Here is a 17359-nt window from a genome sequence, read left to right as displayed (position 1 = left end):
CCGGTTAATGCTGTGGGTTAACAAAGTGTGGAGCTGGATGAACACAGCAGGCCAAGCAGCATCTTAGGAGCAGAAATGCTGACGTTTCGGGCCTAGACCCTTCATCAGAAATGGGGTAGAGGGACAGGGTTCTGAAATAAATAGGGAGAGAGAGGGAGGCGGGTCAAATTTGGATGGAGGAGAAGATAGGTGGAGAGGAGACAGAGAAGTTAAAGAGAGGGGGATGGAGCTAGTAGAGGTGAGTGTAGGTGGGGAAGTAGGGAGGGGATAGGCAGGTCCGGGGAGGACGGACAGGTCAAGGAGGCGGGATGAGGTTAGTAGGTGGGAAATGGAGGTACGGCTTGAGGTGGGAGGAGGGGATAGGGGAGAGGAAGAACAGGTTAGGGAGGCGGGGACAAGCTGGGCTGGTTTTGGGATGCAGTAGCGGGAGGGGAGATTTTGAAGCTTGTGAAATCCACATTGGTGCCATTGGGCTGCAGGGTTCCCAAGCGGAATATGAGTTGCTGTTCCTGCAACCTTCAGGTGGCTTCATTATGGCCCTGCAGGAGGCCCAGGCTGGACATGTCGTCTAAGGAATGGGAGGGAGTGTTGAAACGATTTGCAACTGGGAGGCGCAGTTGTTTATTGCGAACCGCGCGTAGGTGTTCTGCAAAGCAGTCCCCAAGCCTCTGTTTGGTTTCCCCAATGTAGAGGAGGCCACAACAGGTACAGCAGGTGCAGTATACCACATTGGCAGATGTGCAGATGAACATCTGAACCCTTCTTCAGATTTTCTGAAGAAGGGCCCAGACCCGAAATGTCAGCTTTCCTGCTTCTCTAATGCTGCTTGGCCTGCTGTGTTCATCCAGCTCTACACCTTGCTATCTCAGCCATCATCTGTCACTTTTAAGGAAAGAAATTTGCCATGCCTATATGGTCTGGATTAAATGTGTTGCCCTCTGAAATGGCCAAGCAAGCCATTCAGTTCAAGGGAGAGTAGAAGTGGTCAACAAGTGCTGACATTAAGTGACTTGGACAAAGAAAACAAAATATGCACAGACAGACTGGTCCATTGACAATGTGGTCAGGTTATACTAGTTCCCCTTTCACTTAACGTTCATACTTCTATCTTCTAAACTTCAGCTGTGTTCAAGACAGTCAGACACTGAATTCTCTCAACCACAATATATTTTGTGCCTATAGAATTCACTCAGTATTTCCTAAAGTAGAATGCAACATGCAGGTTTATGGATTTGTCAGTTGGGAGTATGCAGTTCAACAGGAAATCTCCTATGTCTGTGTTAGCTTAAGTTACAAGACATCATAGAATCTGGAATCAATATTGAGGTTTCCCCAAGGCAACTCTTATCCCAACAGAAAAACCCAGGGATGGTAAAAGAGAAGTCTGATATTGAAGCTGATAAATATGATTTTATGAGTAAAGTCATGTCAGATATTTTTTGAATATTATACAGGGGAAATTGACTCAGCATGGATCCCAGATGTCAGTGAGAGGAACTTTATAGTGTCGATTGTTGGAGTTACATTTTAACATGAAACAGATAAACAGTATGTTGGCAGTACTTACTTCTTTATCACTATTTCACTCATATCTACTTTTGTTCTACAAAAAATGAAAATAGGGATTGAAATCTCATTAAACCGAACATGCAGCTATTGTGTCTACCAGATTTCATTGTAAATATTTTAACAATGATTTGCCTCAAAAATGTGTTAGACCGTTGAATGGATTAATTCAGTTTATAGATTTGTGAGTTACAAGTAAATCAAACTGTCAATTCTTAGCAATGACAGAAATTGCAAACAGGTTATACGTTTATACTTAACCCATTTATCAAACTGGATGGACAATGTTAGATTAATTGGCCTAAACCAAACAATTCTGAGATTGTGATAACACGGTGTAGAGATGGATGAACATAGCAGGCCAGGCGGCATCACAGGAGCAAGAAAGCTGACGTTTTGGGTCTCAACCCTTTTATGAAGAAGGATCCAGACCCGAAACGTCAGCTTTCCTGCTCCTCTGATGCTGCCTGGCCTGTTGTGTTCATCCAGCTCCATACCTTGTTATCTCAGACTCCACATCGACAGTTCCTACTAATTCCGAGATTATCATGTGTTTTGTGCCGTATAAGATTAAGCCAGTAGATGGCAATGCTGTATCACGCACACATTTATTGGATTGGGGTTGCTACTTTTATATAAGATAACAAAATTTTAACACAGTTATAAACATAACACATTACCAGAAAACCAACAGCTGCAACCTAGTCAAGTCAGGTGAAAATTTTAACAAGGTCCATTTTCAGACACAATTCATCCTGTCTCATCATTGAATTGATTTCTGTGCACAGCACACTGTGAAACATATCACTGACAGGCTGCATAATCAAGAAGGAGCCCAGTAGCATACATTGATAGTTGTTCAAAGGAGAAACTTACTGTACAGAAGCTGCTACAGGCTGTTTGTTGGGAACTGTCTAGAAGAAAAAGCACAGAAAATAGAGCAACAGAGAAACAGAAGACTCCCCAGAGAGCAAGGTCACAGATGAACTCTGTAACAGAGTATACAAATGAAGATTGCAAAGCAACCCCTTACAAGAGAACACGGATGTTCATGCATACTATTATTAGGACTGTCAGACAACGTGCTGTCACTGCCACAGATTTCAGCACACGGCTCCGTAGCTTAGAATTTATTCTTTCCAGAATGGTAATGGTGAGCACTCCATGACGGCACTTGCTAACCCAACCTTGATGCAGAATAGACAGAAACCAGGCAACATCTCAGGCAAAGGTTAGACATGAGATTCATGTTCAGTACCATGCAGGCTTAGACAATGATCATCATGGTCCAGACACCAGTGTTCAAATGGGATTACAGGATCTCAAGAAATCCAGCAGACTATCCACCGAGTGATTTCTGAGATTGCTCAGGCATTGCCCTGAGAGAGTGTCAGTGGCTCAGTACTGCATGAACCTGCCATTCCCTCTGAGGATGATTGCATTTATATTTCCTACACTGCCATCAGTCCCCATGCTGTTGCATCTCAACCAACCATCAGTCAGCTTATTCTGTGATTAGCTAACAGATTGCTCTGAAGTCCAATATTGAGGAGATAAAGCCCTGAGCTGCTTAGGGTCATTCTGTAAGACCATCTGCACTCTCCCTCTGCCAGAGTCAGCAGGTTGCATCAGCCATGCCACTGCCACTGGATTAGCAGGAGCACTGGGATGGGAAAAGGGACTCAGAAGACAATGATCAGGAGAGGGCATTGACTGGATGTGCACAATGCAAGACGGCAGGTCATGACATTGAATCAATATTAGAATTTCTTGATGACATAATCTGTCCATTCTGCATGTTGCAACTGTACACCTAGCACATGCCCATTAGCACTCTGGCAGTCAGGCTGCAATCACACCAGCTGCTTTTTATCGGTTCAAGCCTATTAGCACAGTCACAGTAGTGCTAGGGATTGTAATGTCACGACTACTGCATCCAAACTAGTCATAATTCTTAAAAAGAACCATTGATGTGCCTTAAATTATATTGTCTTGAATCCTCCTGCTTATTGAGTATTTCCATTCAGAATCCAAATGACCTAAATTGCATCATGTTTTACACAGAATACACTCTCACATGCAAATTTATTAAAACTAATTTCTGATGAAGAGTCACTGAATCAAAACATTAACTCTGCTTTCTCTCCACAAATGCTGCAAAATCTGTTGAGTTAAGCTGGCAAATTCTCTTTTGTTTCAGATCTCCAACATCCACAGTTCTTTGTTTCACTTTGTTACTGCTATTTTGTGTCTTAAATTATTTGTCTTATACAGTTTTACACAGTCATACAAGTAACAAGTTTACATTTAAAAGAATATTCTACTCAAGGTGCATTGTGCATGCAACAGCTGTTTACGACCTTAACTTGGTGGGTATATCAAGCGAACAAAAAGAAGGCATAAAACTGCTTTGCTGCTTATGCTGACAGGATCAGGATAAAGTATCTCTGGATTCTCTGGAGATCATGTTCAACCACTGATAACATTGAATTCAGATTATGTATGATTAATAGCAATTTCAGTCACAATTATGCTGGATTTCATATCTTAAAAGAAGAAAACCTGCTTACTCTCAAAAAGACTTAAGCATTACTGTTAGACCCTGAAAAATAAATGTAGATCTAGTGAAAGAAATACAAAATCTTTGACAAAATAAAAGACACTAAATACAAACCTCCACAATGAGTACAAGCTCTGGGAAGCAGAAAGCATAGCATTACTGAAACAAGTTGCTCTTTGTTTACTTTTTTAACTTTGACCTGTTTATCCATTGGATTTTACATTTCATGGGGTTATGTTACAGCAATCCCGTTCTAATTAAAAATGCCTCTGATTTTCCCAAGATTAAGGCTTTGAAAATGTGCAAGTATCTGTTTCGGAGTGATAGAATCACTAGGCTGCTTTGAAACAGAAATAGAAATTAGTCTGCTTCGAGCTGTTGCTAGTAAAATGCTGTCCAAAATTATAACATTGTAGCATATTTGTACACATAATCAAAACAAATAAATATTTATTATGCATTTAACTAACAAGGTATGAAATCTTAAATGCATGATCAAGAATGTGGTGTTAATCTTTCAACTGAATGAACAATGTATCATGTAAATTAAGATCGGTCATGTTAGTAATGGGCTACTTAGCCCCTGGAGTCAAATGGTAGGAATGAGTCTCATTCTCATCTCGGCTGTCAGAGATAAATATATTCCTACAGTAAGGGTAAATGAAAAATCAGAAAGATAGGGAGTCTGACCTTCCTTTGTTCAATTCCTAATAAGTTGTGAAGCAGTCTTTGCGAGGAACTGAAAGCAGGTAGCATATACACACCCTTGGGCAGGAAAGAATGCATGGAGCTGTGGACATTGATGTCAGGCAGTAATTCCAAAAAGCGCAGTAACTGTTGTTTTTTTGTGCTTTTACACAAGATAGTTTTAGATTTTAGAATCTTTAGCACGTGAGGAAATATTAGGGCAAATGACTGAAAAGTGTCACCAAAGATGAAGGTTTTAAGAATGACTGAAAAGAGGAAAGTGATGTAGAGAGATGAAGGAGGTGTGGTGAGGGGCTTGAGAAATTAATGCTGTGTTGCTAAAAGGGGTAGCACTTGTAAAAGGTGATCAATTCCCTGGACCAGATGAGCGTTGTCATGGAGTGTTGAAGATGGTGGCCACAGTGATAGTGGAATCTTAGTGGTTATATTTCAAAGTTTTAGACATTATAGAAAGGTTTCTGAGGATTGGAAAGTAGCTAATGTGAACACTGTTTAAGAAGGGAGGAAGACAGGGAATGGTGATGAAACAGTCAGGTTTGACATCAGTATTAAGATGTGATACCTGGACAGTTAGAAAAGAATGGTAAAATTGCATACAATTAATATGGAATTATGAAAGGGAAATTATGTTTGATAAACATTGAGAGATTTTAAGCATGCTATTTTTAGCACAGATAATGGGAGACTGGTCAGACCACAGCTGGAATACGGTGAACTGTTTTGGGCTCCTTATCTAAGGAAAGATACACAGAATTGAAGTCTATCCAAAAAAGGTTCACTAGGTTGATTCCAATGACGGAGGGATTTTATTTTGAAGAAAAGTTGAATAGGTTGGGCTGGTACTCAATGGATCAAATGACCTACGACTGCTCCTATATCTCATGGTTTTATAATGTGAATAAGTATTCAGTTATTCATTGTAGTCGAGAAAACAGAAATGCAGGATATTTCTTAAATGTTAAGAGCTTGTGAAGTGACAAAAAGTACCAGTTGTTTGTTCATCAGTCACTTCAAGCTAGTACACAGGTGTAGCTAGTAATTAGGAAGTACATGGTGAGTCTTCATTACAAGCAGACTTGAGCCTGAAAGTAACTGTATAGAGCCTTGCTGATAATGCACTTCGAGTACAGGGTTATAGTTTTGTCTTCATAACTAATATGATCATGGGTGACCTTTTTCCGGGTAGGAATGTAATAGAGGTTCACCAGTTTAACCCTTGAGATAGTGACATTGTCTTTTAAAGGGAGACTGAGTTTATATTCTCTAGAGTTTCAAAGAACGAGATGACATCTCTTTGAAACTTGCAATATTCTTACAGCATGTGGCTGAATGGATGCAGGAAGGAAGAATGGTTGAGAGCCAGAGGGCATAATTTCAAATGAAAGGTAAGGCGGTTTAAGACTAAGACGAGGAGGGATGTCTTCATTAAGAGGGTGGTGAACCTTTCGAATTCTCTACTCCAGAGGTCTTTGAAAACTCAATCTTGAGCAATTTCAACAAATGACATCAAGGCATATGTGATTATTTAGACAATAGTACTGAGATGGAAGATCAACCATGATCTAACTGAATGGTGAAGCAGGTGTAGCAGTCTGAATTGCCTACTCCTGATCTAATAGTCAGAGCTTAAGGCCTGGATACCTGAGGGCACAGCACCAATGTTGCAGTGACCTCATTGGTGAATTTAGAGTACAAGAGCATAAGAACTAGGAGCAGAGTGTACAATTCAGCCCTTTGGGCCTGATCCATGTTTCAATATGATCACGGCTGATCTCTTCTCGGTATGTGGTACCCCACTTCTACCTGAAGTGTGTGGCAGGAAGCCAGCAAATGGCTTTACTACCCTGCTGCTATGTGAGGCTCTTAAGTGGGCAACTTCCTGCTTTGATCCGCTGCCACTTTAAATAACATAGCAGCGACCAGGGATTCACCATACATGATGTGTGAGGGTGCCCAAAGTTTGTTGCAGGCTGTGGCAAATGCTAATCCAAGAGCAGTTGGTGCAGAATCAAGGGGCGCAACATCAGGAAAGAGGAAATCCTGCTTGGAGCCACCAGCCTGTCCTTGCTGATGGCCTCCTACATCCGGAGATGACTTTGGGCTGTGGGAAGATGTAGTACTGGCAGAAACCATCCCCTGCCCAGTGGCGCTGCTGACAATACTGGTTTTGAACTCTAATTGGCCAGCAAATCTTGCCAGGTAGCGCCTCTGCCACAAGGTTCTTCTACTCAGGGAAGGCCCATTGCTTTCAGTTAAGTGACGGGGTGCCTAAGAGAAGTGATCCCAGCTTCTCACCAGCTTTCCAGTCAGCAGGCAAGATCCCCATAATCTCCATCAAATACCACCTTCTGTTTCTTTAAATGAATGTGTTTATTCAATCATGGGATGTGGGTGTTACTGGCATAATTGCATTTTTACAGGGCAGTTAAGATTCAATCAAATTGCTTTAGCTCTGGAGTCATGTACATGTCATATTGGGCAAAGATAGCAGATTTCCTTCCTTAAACAACTTCAATCAGCCTCATATATCTTTATGAAAATCTGATATTACTTATTCCACATTTATTCAATTGAAAAATTTAAAGTCACCAGCTGCCATGGTGGATTGGAACTCATTCTCCAGATCATTTGGAACCTAGCCTGTGGAGATTGTCCCTTAACAGAACTGTTATGCTACCACTTTTGATTCAGACTATATTTATAATTTGAAACCTTCTGCATGCATGATAGTAAACAAACTAAAGCTTAAAACTTTCATACTTAAAGAAGGAATAAATGGGGTAGATTTTAATGCTTCTCATCTCAGGATAGACCTCGACTTGTCAGCACTGCTGGTATACCACTAGCTTGTGTCACATGACAAGGTCAATGGGTATACCCTGGAAGGCTGCCTACGTGGCAATGGGACGAGGGATGTTTGAGCACTTCATCTCAAGTAGTGGGCCCTGCTCACACCAAGTGCAATCCACCTCGAAAGACTCCACTCCGTCCTCCACAGCTTGTGCACACAGAATCTTCATTCTGTAAACTTCAGAAACCCTGACTGCAGCCAGGTAATTGCCCAGTTGGGATTAAATCCCTTTGGTGCTCCCAAAAATGGTCACAAATTACAGAAGATACCCAGGCAAAAATTGACATTGGTTGACTTATGGTTTGCACTCATGGATGCACCTTTATGCACTCTCTATTAACAGCAGCTGTAATTAAACTGAGAGAAATGTGCTGTTTGTGTACCAGATACATGCAATAACAATGGACAAAATAATACTCATTGTTGATGATCCCTGAGTTTAAATTTGGAATGGAATATTAATGCAATTATCCTTGCTTGGAAATGCTAAACAATTTTATTGGTCACAAAATAAAGCACTTAAATAGAGATTACAAATTAATTGGTTATCGTAATCCTAAATTTGAAAGAACAGTATGAAACATCCCTAAAGCTACAATTCACTATGATATTCATTGACAAGATAAGTTTTGACACCAATTTATCAACACCAGTAAAATAAAGGTAACAAAGGCATATATATTGTTGAAGGGTGGTCAGCTTAAATGGAATTTTTTAAAAAAACATATTGATAGTTAATTCGGAGAACAGCATTATTCTCGATTCCTACTATTGTTCTGGAGGATAAGTGGGCAAATGAGTCATAAACACCCAGGAAAACAGTTCTGTGGCATATCTCCCTTCACCACAGGAGCCTGATTTCGAATCCTTTTCAAGCTAATGAGGTGATGTCAATCTCCAGTCAGTTATGAGAGCCCTATCTCAGCCCAGTTCTTCTCTATTTCTTTTCTGCTTTGAGTATATAGTATAAAAGCTAGAACAAAATTCACTGACTTTTTAAAAGAGGTTACAGCTCTAAAAAAACTTGAAAAGTTTTTGTTTTAAGTAAGCCACTTGAAGAATTCCAGGCTAAAGAAAAGGTGAACTGTTGGCATGTATACTTAGGTACATATTCCAGAAGAATTATCTCCTTCCAGTGTTACACATTGTTCATTTCAATCAATTAACTATTGTGGTGATAGATGAAATCTCTGGCACAGTTGACCTGGTTCCACATGCTATCTATCCTCTCTAAATGAATCAGAATCAGTTTTTGCCAACTTTGATTTCTTTTACAGAAAGCTCATGGCAGGTTACTCCCATAAGTAACACTGCACAGATTTGGTAAACTATTTCAAAATCATGTTTAGAAAAGAACCCACACAACCCTGAACACTACGGGCAATTTAGCATGGCCAATCCACCTAACCTGCACATCTTTGGATGGGGAAGTAGAAAGCAAACTGAAAAATGAAATTTTGTAGGTGCTTAATCAGATCATAATACTGATCTCACAAATGGTAGCTGTTGTGGATTTGGAAGGTCCTGTTGAGGAGCTTTGGCAAGTTTCTGTAACCCATATTGTAAATGGTACCCAGTGCTGCTATTGGGTGTTGGTGGTGGAGGGAGTAAATGTTTGTGGACGCGGTGCCAATCAGTGGGCTGCATTTTTGAATGAGTGAATAAATGATTTATTGTGACCTGTGTTCACAAATAAATACAGTGGAAAGAATAATAGTTTTCAAGATGGCGGTGGAGTAGCAGCACTGCATCTGAGCTCCTGGCCTGGGGCTCATCCGCTTCTGCCTGCTTTCTTTGTTTTGTTTTTGTTTTTTTTAACGTTGTTCTTTTCTTTTCCTCTCTGTCTTTTTTCTTGTGTTTTTCTCACTAAAAGGCTTTGCAGGTCTTTGGCAGGAGAAGAGCTCGGTCCAGTTTCCCGAGGATGTGCGACTGTGATGACAAGGGTCATCTCCACAGGGAGAGCGAGCCCAGTGCTGAGGAGAGCAAGACCTTCAGGGAGCTCCGAATGGCAGCGAGTGTGGGCACAGCGGTGAGTGATGGCACCAGAACATGGCTACTTCGAGGCTGGTGGGCCCACAAGCACAGGCCTCGATGTGATGGTGGCAGCACCAGCTTTCAAGACGGTGATGAGAGCATAGAGACCTCTGCAAGTAAGTGTCAGAATTGGGATGTTTGGCTTCAACTGCATTAGGTCCAAATCGGTACTGCTGGTGGATGGATGGGATAGGCAATGGCTTGGTAGGCCCAGTGTGGTACTCCTGGAATGCAGTAGTGGCAATGGTAGGCCTGGAGCAGGGCTCCTGGAAAGGACCATGGGGCGGGGGAATCATTGTGCCCAGAGCCCATAGTGGAGACTCCCTGCTTCCCATCCAATGTGAAGCAGAACACAGGAGGGGAGGGAGAATTCTGTTTTTGGTTGTATTCTGTTTGTGTCTTAGATTCCTCTGTAACTCAGGATGGTGCTGGAGCATGGCAACATATTACACTTTTCACCGCATTTATTTGTTAAACACGAGTGACAATAAATCATTCATTTATAAAATGCAACCTTTAAAACCACAGATTCCATTACGACATAATGTACGTTTGTTGAAAGAGATCATGGGAACTGCAAATGCTGGAGAACCCCGAAACGTCAGCTTTTGTGCTCCTGAGATGCTGCTTGGCCTGCTGTGTTCATCCAGCTTCACACTTTGTTATCTTACGTTTGTTGAAAAATGTTTTTGTATGTATGTTGTTGATTTAGTATAGTCAGTCTTTGTTATAAACACATGAATGCAAAATGTTCTTTAATGAAGCATGTCCTGCATTTACGCACACGAAACTTAGCAAAAAAATAAAATTCAAGTACTTTTGCAATCATAATTCTGAAATTGATATAAAGTAGTGTCCTAAATTATACTTTAGATTTAAATTGATGCTTGGCCATGAGTTTTGACACAATAACATAATGGACTAATATTCATAAAACTGTGATCAATTTAAAAGAAAAATGACAGGAACTTTGCCTGAGGTTGCCAAATTTGGCATCAGTGTAAAGGAAGATGCAAAAGTTGCTTCATTGATCAAGGGAGGGAAGCTCAGAGGAAGACTTTGCTGTGGCAAACCTTCTAGCAATACTTGGCAAGTATGTAAGAGAAACTATTTGTCAAATCCATTGTCTGAGAAAGCTGCACAGAATAGAAAGACCTAAAAAGGATCTGCGTGTACCATGTTCTACGACCTTATACTTGTGTAAACCTAGCCCTGTATTTATACTTCCATCACATTCTTCCTCACAACGCTTATGCAGTTCTTCACCAATATCAACTATAAATTGATTTGACCAAATTCAAAACACATCATTGTCTCATCACCCCCTGCTCCTGCCATTACCATGCTTCTGCTGAAACCTACATTGACATTGGCAGGTTTTTAGTTTGACCCCGAAACTTTCATCAATTTTCTTGCAAATATTGGCTTATTTTAAAAGCTAAAAACAAAATGTAAAGCTGTATCAAAAAAGTGGCTATTTGCTGTATCACCCAATCAATTAGGAAACCTGAAATTCCACTACTGGGAATTCAGTGACCTTATCATGCATTCTTAGGCCATTGGCCAATTTTCTTTTTAAAGCCACTGGCAAAAGCAAGTACTTTGAAATGCTGACGGAGAAATTAACGACAATCCCAATGACAGATTTCATGTCATGATCAAATTTAATTTGCCATAGTGTTGAAAGATAAATTGCAACTTTAATTCCAATCTATTTCTGCTAAATCATGGTAAATGACAGAAGAAGAGCTTATTTTATTAAAGTTTCATGGCTAATTTATTCTGTAGTGAAGTAAACTAATACGCATATTACTTCTAATACATTCTCCTTTGTTCTTCAAAACAGGACTAGAATTATGTACTATGTCCAAAGCATCAAGAAAACCGGTGGAAATGAGAGAACCTGCAGTTTTCATTAACAGATTGGCTGTGATACAATATATTGCAAAAATCTGGCCTATTGCACCCATTTCCCTTCCTGATGAGTAACCAAAGGTGATTAAGAGTGGCTTGAGTAATTGAAAAGATATGAGCTAGTTTGGAGTAAGTAACACAGTGGTTGCACAGCCCTGTATACCTGCATTGATCTTGTATACAATTACACAAACTGCCATGAGCAATTCTGCAACACCTTTAGATCTCTTTTCTTTACATGACGGAATCAGAGCTTCTCCACTCAATATTGCCTTTCGTTTCAGCAGGGATAACATTTCAATGGAGCTGAGTAATCAAAACTGAATAATCTTCAAGAAATCATTTCAAATTAGTTCATCAGGTTCAATTTGCTGACTGAAAAGCATTTGATACAGGGCTTCTTTGAAAGACTTACATCTTTATTGGGTCTTTCATGCCCTTAATACATCTGGTTTGCTGCCCTAGGGCAATACCAGTACAAATCTAATATATGTCTGCTTGTTAGATTTGGGAGCTGAGATCTTCCATGCAGTTTCATGTGACCGACAAATATCAAAATTGACAGCGCAGTTTGAAAATCTGGGCTGAGATCAGTAACATCAAATCCTCACACACTGCACACCGCATACAAACATTGAGTAGATATACACAGTAACAGGGAGTCAGTTATCAATGCTAGTTCATACAAAGTTCACAGGATAATTTTGTTTTGCAATTAGAAAACCATTTTCTCCTCTTGGGTTTTTCTTCCAGCGGGTACAGAGGTTCTCATAATTGTTCAAATAGTATTTTCTGCAAAATCATATTAAGTAGAGGAGGACCAAACCAAAGATCCCCAGGAAGTTGAACTGCACAAGCGCATTAAATAGCTGATTGCAGAAAGCCAGGGTTACAGGTGCCAGGGACTACAGATCTATATAAAAATGCTTGCGTCATCCAAGTAACTTGACTCAGCTCTCTAGTTCACAAATGTATAGACAGGATGTTACAAGCAATCATTTTAAAATTTATAGATGGGACTTCAATGGATTTTACTCAAATTAAGAAGCACTCTGCACCCAATAAATAGAAAATCAGCAGCCAACTGGAGAGAAAATACACACTCTATTCAAAATTTATAACAATGACAACAAACCAACTTGAACAGCTTGCTGCTCCCTTAATTAAAACATTTCCAAAATAAAAGTTTTCATAAAGTACTGCATAATAGTCTGACTACGATGAAGATATATGGGAGCGCAGCTTATGGACGGTAGAGGAAAGTGGGGGAGATGCAGGCTGCTCATGTCCCCTGGGTGGAAAGTCTGCTGGAAGTTGACATGACCAGTCAACCCAGTGCCCCCTAGCCCTGCTGTAACTTGCCAGGGGCAGAAAAATTAGTGGAAACATGTCCTAACTTGGAGATTGGCAGATTTATCAGTCCTGGCAACACCAGAGCTCAGGAGTGGACATTTGAGATTGCATGAAGGAGAACAAAGAATTTTCATGGCTGCCCCAGAAAATTAAATCCCTGGGCTTTATGGTGAGGATGCACCTTAGACCCCAGGAGGGATGCAGGGGATTGGGAAGCCAGGTTCCGGGGGGCAATTAGGATGGAAATATTGGCACTAATTTGTTAATAAACATAGCAATGGCAACCTATACACTGCTAATAAACCACAGATAGTGTGGTTATCAGTCTATGAAGAGACTAACACCTGTGCCCTAACCACTGACTTTTGTATTTTAGAGATACAAGATTGTGATGAAATTATCAGAATCCAATATTTCTCATTACAGACGTTGATATTTCATTATTGATATTCTTGTAGCTTATTTCAATGATCCAGGAGTGAATGTGCATTGAATCCAGGATAAACAAATGTTACGTAACAGACCCAGGGAAGGGTCAGCATACAGAAGGGAGGGTTGGTGGAGACTTAGAGTGTCTCTTTAATGCATATAGGGTATCCCTGAATTATGATTCCGCTCCCCCCCGCCAACATTCCGTGAAGGGCCTAGGCCCGAAACGTCAGCTTTTGTGCTCCTAAGATGCTGCTTGGCCTGCTGTGTTCATCCAGCTCCACACTTTGTTATCTCAGATTCTCCAGCATCAGCAGTTCCCATTAACTCTGTCCAACTGGCCACTTCAGTGATATCATGTCATGGACTGCATGCGAGTGGAGCCAATAGGTCTGTTAACAAGCTTAACCGATCTTTATTTATTTGAATATGGAAGATGGGCAATTGATTTCAGAATACACCTAACTAACATGCAACAGATGTGAATTTAGATAGGTAGGAACAGGGTTGAGGGTTGATTATCTGATCTATTTAATGTGCCCCCTGCTGAGATAAGTCCCAGCTTTTGCAAATAAAATCCAGCCCATGGAGTCAGTGGACAGATAGCAGGATCAAAAGCCAGCTACTTACAAACAGAAAACAGTGAGTAGTGGTTGAAGATTGTTACTAAGTCTGCCAAAAGGTAGAAACTGGAGTTTCAGAAGTATCAGTGTAATAGTCCCTTCTCTCCAAAGACCTATATTACATAATTTCCATGGTTTAAATAAATTGAGAATCAGTCAAAGTATTTAATGTATGGCTGATTTATGTAGCAGATGGCAAATTCAGATGAAAACCTAAAAGTGCTTACCTTCACAAGGTACACTTGGCAGTCACTGACATAGTCATACTCCAGTCCGTCAAAACTACGATAATGACGATCACTGTAGATCGTGCATACTGCAGGACATGGGTGGTATGTGCAGTTAAAAACTCCTCGCATGCAAACACTAAGAAGATAATGAATTATTAGGTTCAATTTAAAAGATGAGCATCGGTCTACACTGAAGTTTGTTTCAATTAATAAAAAAGAACTGAGTGAACTGTTAAATTTTAAATGATCACCTTCAGTAAATGTGGCTTTACTTAAGGATCATTTGGCAAGAAGTTAACAACATAAAACATCCATAGTGTTAGGAAATGGAGCACAAATTGCTTTCTCTCATTGACTGTGGACATCCCAGGCTAAGCCAACATCTGTGGCTAGACTACTTCGGAATCAACCATACAGCTGTAGGTGTGGAGTCAGATGTACACTAGACCAGGTAAAGACGGTACCTGAAGGACATTAGTCAGCCAGATGGGTTTTGAATAATAATCAGTTATGGTTTTAGATTTCAATTTCAGATGTAATAATTGAACTTAAATTCTATCAGCCACAATGATTTGAACTTATATCCCCAGAGCATTAGCTTAAGTCTCCATATTACTAGACCAGTGGCATTACCACTACACTGCCATTTTTCCTCACTTGGTCCTACTTCCTGTGGAAGTGGCAGTGATGTGCTTTCTATTTGCCTAGTTGTGGAGAGAGAACAGAGAGAGTTCCCAATATCTGTTTTCACATCTATGAACAATCTGTACACCAGTGAGCCAGGGGCTGAGAAAACCTGCTCAGATTCTTCTAAATATGTAAGAACAAATTGTAAACATCAGCAACACTCTGATAAAGAGGTCAAAACAGCTCTATCACTTATGATTTTCATAATTAGCCAGAATGAAAATTTTAAATCATTTAATTACATCACATGAATGATAAAGCTTTTAGTAAAAGTTCAGTTTATTTTTAAAAAAGATTGTACATACCAAGTGTAACATACTGTAGAAACCACTTCGCCTGGCAAATATTCCTGACCTTTCCAACTGCATGGACAATTTTCAGGCAAATAACAATCTCCACCATGTTTAATGAACCTGTAGCATCGTGGAAAGTAAGTCAAAATGATTTTCTTAAATTCTGCACATACTTTATGATGCTGAAAGTATTTGAGTAATTCTCCAATAATGTCATTATAAATATAGGTGGCATGGTGGCTCAGTGGTTAGCACTGTTAAGCATAATAATATTAGAATCAAACAGTTAATTTTCAAAGTGAATTTCTTCAGTGTCCTTTCATCCCTATAACTTTACAGAACTCCTCTTATGGATGGAACTGAACTTTCATTGAAGTTACGGCAATGATAAGACAGAAATTCTCACGATATTCATCCCTGTAAGTTTGGTAGACTTACACAATTACACTACATTACAGAGCTTTCGCATTTGAAATGTGAAACTGTTTTAAATTATGTCAGATTTCTTGGTCGTATGTATACTTATAATATCTTAGAATCCCTACAGTTGAAGCAGGCCATTTGGCCCATCAAGTCTACAGTGATCCTCCAAAGAACATCCCACCCAGACCTAAGCCCCTACCCTTGATCCCTGCATTTGCAATGGCCAATCCACCTTACCTGCACATCTTTGTGACTGTGGGAGGGAACCCACAGAGACACAGAAAAAATATGCAAACTCCACACATAGTCATCCAAGTGTGGAATTGAACCCAGGTCCCTGGCACTGTACAACAACAGTGCTAACCACTGAGCCACCATGCCACCCATACTTATAATGACATTATTGGAGAATTACTCAAATACTTTCAGTATACTTTCACTATTTGCAATTATCAGTTGCTGTGATGCTATGTTAAGATTAATTACATTAATTTGCAGAGCCAGCATAATACCATTTGTGATATCTATACTTTCTCCCTGCCATAGCGTACAATCTTCCTTCACCATGTAATTTTATTGGCCTTGTTAATGTGGTTTGAATCTGTACAACTATAGAAAAATGTGCATATGTGAAAAAAAAACACTTCTGGATCTCCAGAGATAATTTGTTGGTTGATTTTTCTTTATTTTGATATCAACGCAATAATGCTCATTGTCATCTTGCTGTTTTACAACAAACTAACACATTTTCACATTCGTTATCATCAGAATTATGTATTTGTGATGACAAATGACAATTTACATTCATATCACAACTTTAACATAGCTATAACCCCCAAAGCGCTTCTTGAATCGTTCATCTAGAAAAGGTCACCAAGACAATTGAAGGAAATAGTTAGAGGAGGAACCAAAACTCTGAGGAAAGGAATTGATGTAGTAAAATCTTAATGCAAATGCATAGGGTAAACAAGTAAAAGAGTGCAGGAGAGGAAATGCTAAGTCAGAGGTACAGACAATTTGATCGGACATTTTAGTGCTACAGGAGGTTACAGAGATAAGGAGGGACAAGGCCACTATAGATTTAAACATAAAGACGAAAGTTTCATATTGGACTCATGGGGTCCAGAAGCCAATGTAAGTTAGCAAGGACGTGTGATAATAGAATGTGAGCTGTCGAGCTTATAGGGGATGGTGGACAGGAGAGTACTGATGCAATTAAGTCTGGAGGTGACAATGGATGACAGTTTTTGGGATCAATGAGCTGAGATAGGCAATGTGATGATGGTGGAAGTAGGAAATCATTGTGGCAGAAAAAATATGTCTCCAAGTTAAACAGGAAGTTAAGATGACCAATTAGGTGTGTCTGCCTAAGAAACTGGTCAGTAAGAGAGTTTGTAACTGGTGCCAAGGGAGCAACATTGATAACAGAAAACAGGGATGATGTCTCCCATCATCCTAATCTATAACTGGCCAAAATTGAGAATCAAAGGGTCACCTCCTCATTGTGGTACATGCATCCTTTTTACTGAGCATGTTCAGTCATTTTTCAATCCAATTTTCCTTCATTCCCTTCAGTCCTAATGTTCGTGAAAGGAGCAGGACTTGTGGATATCATGTTCCACTGAAATTCCCAATTTTTCCAATTTCCCCAGCCTCAAGTGTTATATTTGACTGCATAAAGCAAATAA

At 40.0% G+C, this 17359-nt stretch overlaps 1 protein-coding gene across 1 annotated transcript in view; it reads right to left on the bottom strand.

Moving 5' to 3' along the window:
* Nucleotides 1-17359, bottom strand: part of otogl (otogelin-like) — a 209331-nt gene that overhangs the window by 138837 nt on the left and 53135 nt on the right. Inside the window, exons 23-24 of the mRNA XM_059652231.1 lie at nt 15261-15368; nt 14266-14404 (exon numbers count right to left, since the gene is read on the bottom strand). Of these exons, the coding sequence (XP_059508214.1) occupies nt 14266-14404; nt 15261-15368 (247 nt within the window). The remainder of the gene's footprint in view (nt 1-14265; nt 14405-15260; nt 15369-17359) is intronic.

The sequence above is a fragment of the Stegostoma tigrinum genome, chromosome 18 (genome assembly GCF_030684315.1).
Source record: "Stegostoma tigrinum isolate sSteTig4 chromosome 18, sSteTig4.hap1, whole genome shotgun sequence".
Taxonomy (NCBI): domain Eukaryota; kingdom Metazoa; phylum Chordata; class Chondrichthyes; order Orectolobiformes; family Stegostomatidae; genus Stegostoma; species Stegostoma tigrinum.
This window is presented reverse-complemented; position numbering and strand designations above follow the sequence as displayed.